We start from the raw sequence: 7,497 nt of genomic DNA on the forward strand, positions 1-7,497 counted from the left end.
AAAGAGGACTAATTAAGTCCAATGAGGTCAGTTATGAAGTTAAGATAGCCTCACTGACTAAACACAACCATAAGGCCTTCGACACCTATTTCTGAAACCTCCATGGTAACACACATCTGTATGCCAAACTAGTGGTCAGTTATAACTCCTTCAGTGAACAGAGCAACACAAAAATATCCTGGCTGACATATTTGCAGGTGACTGTAAATTAGGAGCTATCATAGATTCCACCATGACAGAAACTTCTTAAAATGGGTTCTAACACAGGCAAATGACTGGTACCAAAGCCATGGTTTTAAACTCAATGCCAAAAAAAGCATTATAGTGTCTTTTGGAAAAAATTCACTCAGGCTAATTTCTCCATTCATAAAACACCCCTAAGAGTTGACCTAGAAGTCAGAGATCTGAAAATTTATGTAGACAGTAATCTGGCCTGCGACCAAAATGTGGACAAGGAAGTAAAACAATCATTATTTGTTATCTAGCTTGTGTCACTGATTATAATGCCCCCTTTGGCGTGTACCTGAGAAGACATATGAAACAAATGGAATAGCCCCAAAGGTTCCTTCCCAGGAGAACCTGGGTATAAACACATATCCTTAAAGCCCTGTGTATGTATATCTATATCTATCTATATCTATCTATATATATATCTATATATATATATATATATATATATATATATATATATATATATATATATATATAAACACTTTATAATCTTGAAATACTGAAATGTCGAATTTCAGTATCTCGAGACTATAAAGTCGAAGTTTTGAAATAGCAAAAGTGCATAATCATGAATTCGAATACCTCAAATTCGCAGTTATGGCTTTACGCTACATAATGTCCGGGGTTGTATGTGGATGGTGTGCAGTGCCGTGTGTGGATTTGGGTGTAATGTCAGGTAAGTGAATGTTTTGTAAGGGTTTTGGGTGGGACTTTGAGTGTATGTGAGTGTGTTGATATGTGTGTGTGTGTGTGTGTGTGTGTGTGTGTGTGTGTGTGTGTGTGTGTGTGTGTGTGTGTGTGTGTGTGTGTGTGTGAGGGACTGTAGAATTTTTGTGTGTCAGTTTGCGTTTGTTTGCTGTTTGTGCAATCTCGGAGTTAGTATATATAAGTAGGGGGTTGTGAGGGGCTGCAGCCCCCCCCCCCCACATGTTGTGTGCAGGGGATCTTGCCCCCCTGCTTATTTGTGATGTAGGTTTGTGAATGTGTGTTGTTTTGTTTATTTATTTTGTGGTGTGGGTGTTGTGGTATATGTGTGGTCTGGTGTTTGCTGTGTGTTTGGTGTTTTAAATTTCGCGGTTTTCGGCATTAGGTGTTATGTGGATTCGATTTCATGGTTTCAAAAAACTAAAATTCAAGATTTCAGTCTTTTGAGATTTTAAGTGAATTTACATATGTATATATATATATATATATATATATATATATATATATATATATATATATATATATATATATATACACTCAGTCTCCTACAGGTTACTGAGAAGCAATCTATGTCTGGCATACAAGGCAGCCTCAGATCTAGCTCTGATGGACTTTTTACACATCGGCAAAATGAACAGCTTCAGAACTCCTAGATCCAAAGATTTAAATTTTGCTTGTGGCATAAATAAGAACATGTCTGAGGGACAGATATATGCCTCAAAGAATCCCCATGCACTGGAACAGGCTCCCCTTTCAGGTGAAGCAGAGTCCATCACTAACCCTATTTAAGAGTAATCTTGATGAATGGATGGAAAATCTAAAATTCGCCCCATGTTTGGGCCTCATTTCTCTGATAACCAGAGGTAGACAGTAATGCCCAAACTAATTTCCCCCCCCCAGGCTAGGCTAATAATGGCCATGGTAGTGATTAGATTAGTATATACGTATGAACCTAAGAACCTGTCTGAGTGTAATGACTCACACTTCCTCAGTATTTAGTAAAGAGACTGAACCATAATGAGTGAGCTTGCAGGTATCTAAGAAAAATAACAAACATTTCCTCAGTATTTAGTGAAGAGACTGACTAATAATCAGGGAGCTTTCAGTCATCTGACAACAATGACACACACTTCACTGATTCATAATCAGTGACCCTGCAGATTTCTGAGAACAATGACACGTATTGATCCATAATCAGTAAACCTAAAGGTCCTTATGAATAATGACACACACTTACTTATATTTAGTGAAAAGTTTGCTTCATAATCAGTGACCCTGCAAGAATCTGAAAACAATGACACACATTTCCTGAGAATTTGGAGAAGAGATTGACATATAATCACTGACTTTCCTGGCATCTGACAACAATGACACACACTTCCTCAGTATTTATTGGTGAGATTGATTCATAATTAGAGACCCTGCAGATATCTGAGGAGAATGAAACACACTTGGTCAGTGTATAGTAAGGTGACTGATTCACACCGAGTGACCCTGCAGGTATCAGTAAACAATGATTCCCACTTCCTTTATATTTAGCGAGGTGATTCCATCATAATGAGTGACTCTGCAGGTATCCGAGAACAATGACACACACTTGCTCTTGAGACTGATTCATAATCAGTGACCTGTAGGTATCTAAGGACAATGACAAACACTTCTTCAGTATGTAGGGAACAGATTGATTCATCGCCTGTGACCCTGCAGGTATTTGAAGACAAAGACACTCTTGAGACTGATTCATAATCCGTGACGTGTAGGTGTCTAAGGACAATGACAAACACTTCTTCAGTGTGTAGGGAACAGATTGATTAATCGTCAGTGACCCTGCAGGTATCTGAAGACAATGACACACACTTGCTCAGTGTTTAGTTAGGTGATTGATTCAAAATCAGTGACACAGCAGGGGTCTGAAAACACTGACTCACACTTCCCCATTATTTAGTGAGGGTATTGATTCATAATCAGTGACCCTGTAGGTGTTCTGAATTCAATGACTAACACTTTCTCAGTGTTTAATGGGGCTATTTATTCCTAATAAGTGATCCTGCAGGTATCTGAGAACAATGATTCGTACTTCCTCAGTAGTTAGTGAGTCTATGGATTTGTAGTCAGTGAGCTTGCAGGTATCTGATGACAATGAAATGCATTTCCTCAGTACTTAGTAAAGTGACTGATTCACACTCAGTGACCCTACAGGTATCAGATAACAATAATATTTACTTCCTCTCTATTTAATGAGATGCTTGGACCACACCACTGATGTCGTAGGATGATCTCTGCTTGTATTCTAGAACTCGTTAATAATCTGACATTCCTTTCTATGGGATGCACAGTTTGGCAAATTCATAGTTATAACTAGTTGCTGGAATAATATTCTAAAAATGCCTGATGCATTTTGCATAATAATCAGCTTAATTCAAAAATATGAATGGTCCCAATTTTATATTATGTTGTTCAATGTGATATGTTTGATTTTTATCCTGTTATCCACAGAGAGTGGGGGAACAAAATCACATGGGAGTTTTGAAAATGAAAGCCATCAGTCTAATTCAGGTAAGAGCATTTCAGTTTATGTTGTTTGCTAAACACACGCCTCTCTACCTTAGTCTATAAGGTTTTGCAATTATAATATGAAAATCAAATAAACAAATTAACTTATATAAGCAACAGTATATTGATCTCAATTGTATATCTGTATTTATATCTGTATTTGTCTATCCACATATCTAAATCTATATCTATCTATATATTTATTTATACCTGTATGTATATATGTTACAGTATCAGATCCATAATCTGTAAACCTGAAGGTACTTGAGAAAAAGGACACACATCCTCCGTATTTAGTGAAGGGATTGATTCATAATCAGTGAGCTTGCAGGAATCGGACAGCAATGATAAAAACGTCCTCCATATTTACTGAAGAGATTGATTTCTAATCAGTGACTCTGCATGTGTCTGATAACAATGACACACACTTTATCGGTATTTAGTGAGGCGATCGATTCATAATAAGTGACAGTTCAGGTATCTGAGAACAATTACTCACACTTCAGCAGTTTTTAATGAAGCGATTGGTTCATGATCAGCGAGCCTTCAAGCATCTGACGACACTGACATGCAGTTCCTCATTATTCAGTGGAGATATCGATTCATAATAAGAGACAGTGCAGGTACCTGAGAACAATTACTCACACTTCAGCAGTTTTTAATTAAGTGATTGGTTCATGATCAGCGAGCCTTCAGACATCGGATGATACTGACGTTTATTTCCTCAATATTCAGTGGAGAGGTCGATTCTTAATCAGTGACAGCAAGTATCTAGGAACAATGACTTACGCTTCAACAGTATTTATTGAAGCAGCTGATTCATAATCAGTAACTCCGCAGTTATCTGAGACGAATGACTCACATTTCTTTAGTATTTAGAAAGCTAAATTGATTGACAATCAGTGAGCCTGCAGGTATCTGATGATGAATCAGAGTTCCTCAGTGATTTGTAAGGCTAGTGTCTTGTAGCCAGTGAGCATTCAGGTATGTGACAACAATGATACATACTTCTTAGTATTAGTTAAGGGACTGATTCACACTCAGTGACTCTACAGGTATTTGAAAACAATGATATGCACTTCTTCAGTATTTAATAAGATTGTCCTGATTCATAATTAGTGATCCTGCTAGTATGTGATGGCAATGAAAAAGATGTCCTCGGTACTTAATGAGGTGACTGATTCATACTTGGAGACCCTGCCCATATCTAAAACAATAACCCACACTTTTTCAATATTTAGTGAGGTCATTGTTTTATAATTAGTGACCCTACAGGTATCTGAGAACAATGATACATACTTCTCAGTATTAATAAAGGGACTGATTCACACTCAGTGACCCTACAGGTATCTGCTGACAATAATATGTACTTCCTCACAATTTAATGAGATGCTCTGGACCACACCATTGACGTCCTAGGAAGATCTCTGCTTGTATTCTAGAACTCCTTAATAATCTGACATTCCTTTTTAGGAGATGCACAGTTTGATAAATTCATAGTTATAACCAGTTGTTGGGATAATAATTTCAAAACACCTAATAAACTCTGCATAAGAATGTTCTTAATGTAACAATATGAATTTTCTCAGTTTTTAAAGTATGTTATTCAGTGTGATATGTATCTCCATATCTATATCTATATCTAAATCTATATTTATTATTTATCTATATCTATATCTATATCTGTATCTATGCCTATGTCTATGTATACATATGCTGCACTATCAGTGTATTGATTCATAATTAGCCAACCTGAAGGTACTTGAGAACAATGACACACACACTTCCTCTGTATTTAGTGAAACATTTGATTCATAATTAGTGGCCTGCAGGTATATGTTACAATGATAGGAACTCTCTAATTAAACTAAATAATAAACTAAGAGGAATTGTTAAGTCCAATAAAGCCAATTATGAGTTCAAGATAGCCTCATGGACTAAGACAACCATAAGGTCTTCTACAAGTATGTCTGAAACCTCAAAAGGCAGTATACGTCAGAATGCTGAACTAGTGGTCAGTTGTGCCACCTTCAGTGAGCAGAGCTACTTAGCAAAATTCCTGACTGACAAATTCAACTCAAGCTTCACTCCCACTTCCCCCATCTTCCACATGAAATTCCTAGTGGCTACCCACCCAGCTATCTACAAGGAGCAGGTCCCAGTAGCAGTCATTATGGACAAAAACTCAGCATCAGTGGGCTACAACAATGTCTCAGGATGCCTCCTAAATAGAATAAAACATGACCTCTCAGTACCACTTTAGTCACTTTTCAACTACAACCTCAAAATGGACTTTGTACCACAAGAAATGAGGACTACAACAGTTCTCACACTTCACAAGGGTGGACCTTCAACCAACACCAGAAACTACACATCTATTAGGCTGCCTTGTCTAATCAGGAAAGCCATGGAACAAATTATCATTGAAATGATCAACAAAGACTTAAGCAACCTTCAGACACTGGACCTAACCCAGCTTGGCTTTCTCAAGGAAAGATCATTCCCACTAAACCTGGCGAACATCTTTGAGAAGATCAACAATGAAATGGATGAGGGGACAATGGTGCATACTACCTACCTTTACCTGGCTATGGTGTTCAATACAATACCTAACTCGGGTATAGTTGAAGAACTCGCCAAACTCACTGGATTGATAGCTGGTTCACAGACAGGAAATAGAAAACCACCACTAAGAGACAGGTAACCAGGAGTGTATGTCATTGCTCAGTGCTGGGACTGCTCCTATGTGGTATTGGCTTCTCAGATGTAAAGGCTAATGTCAAGGCCTTTGGCTGACCAAGTTCACAAATGACTGTAAGTTGGGAGCTGTCCTAGACTATCCATGATGTAGTCATCTTACAAGAGGTTCAGAAGGTTATGGGACAGAAAAATAAGTGCCAAAGTCACAGATTCAAACTCAATGCCAAAAAATGCATTTGACTGCATTTTGGGAAAACTGTCACCCAAGGTAATTACTCCATCAATAGACACCCCTAAGAGTCGACCTGGTGGTTAAGGATCTGGGAACATATGGTGACAGTAATCTAGCCTTTAAACAACATGGCAAAGGTAATAAGAAAATTCTATGTTGCCCACCTTATAATTAAGGGCATGGCATCCAGGTCCAAGGAAGTTATAGTGACACTTTACTTTGTTGGCCCTTATCAGATTCTTAATTGAGTATAATGCCCCTTTGGCATGTATCGGACCAGACACATGCAACAGTCGGAACACCCACTATGGTTCCTTACCAGGATAATCCAGGGTATAAACACATTATCCTGTATAGACCTCATAAAAGTCCTATCACTATAGTCTGTCTACTACAGCTTACTGAAAGGCGATTTGTGCCTGGAATACCGGGCATCCTCAGCTGTAGCTCTGATGGACCTTTTGCACATATGCAAAATGAACACCCTCAAAACCACTGCATCCAAGGATTTAAATTTTCCTTTTGACATAAATAAGACATGCTGGTGAGATAGATATGTGCTTCAGAGGGTGCCCCTGCTCTCGAACAGGCTCCCCTTTCATGTGAAGCAGAGTCTAACCCTATTTATGTGTAACCTTGATGAATGGATGGAAATTTCCCATGTCTGTGATATGCAGAAGCGGACAGGATTGCCCAAATTAACATACCCCCCCCCCCACATAAACTCTAGAAACTTCATAACATACCCACTCCTAATAAATGCACATGATATATAGGGACAAATTGGGTTCTGGTGCATGGCTAGGCTAATAAAGGCCAAGGTGGTCATTAGTTTAATATATACCTGCAAACCTATGAACCCATCTGAGAGCAATGATTCTCACTTTCTCAGTATTTATTGAATAGATTGATTCATACTCTGTAATGTGCAAGTATGTGAGAACAATGACAGGTGTTTCCTCAGTATTTAGTGAAGAGATTGATTCATACTCTGTAATCTGCAAGTATCTGAGAACAATGACAGACATTTTCTCAGTATTTAGTGAAGTTTTTTTAGTTTAAAGAAAAATTGATTG

General features: G+C 38.0%; 1 protein-coding gene across 42 annotated transcripts in view; it reads left to right on the top strand.

The window, feature by feature from the left end:
- LOC122791684 (mucin-2-like) overlaps positions 1 to 7,497 on the top strand; it is a 732,148-nt gene that overhangs the window by 211,004 nt on the left and 513,647 nt on the right. For all 42 annotated transcript variants that reach the window (XM_044059549.1, XM_044059571.1, XM_044059534.1 and 39 more), the window contains one exon: positions 3,433 to 3,492. In XM_044059549.1, the coding sequence (XP_043915484.1) occupies positions 3,433 to 3,492 (60 nt within the window). The remainder of the gene's footprint in view (positions 1 to 3,432; positions 3,493 to 7,497) is intronic.

The sequence above is a fragment of the Protopterus annectens genome, chromosome 17.part0, assembly GCF_019279795.1.
Source record: "Protopterus annectens isolate FY-2018-M chromosome 17.part0, PAN1.0, whole genome shotgun sequence".
In the NCBI taxonomy this organism is placed as follows: domain Eukaryota; kingdom Metazoa; phylum Chordata; order Ceratodontiformes; family Protopteridae; genus Protopterus; species Protopterus annectens.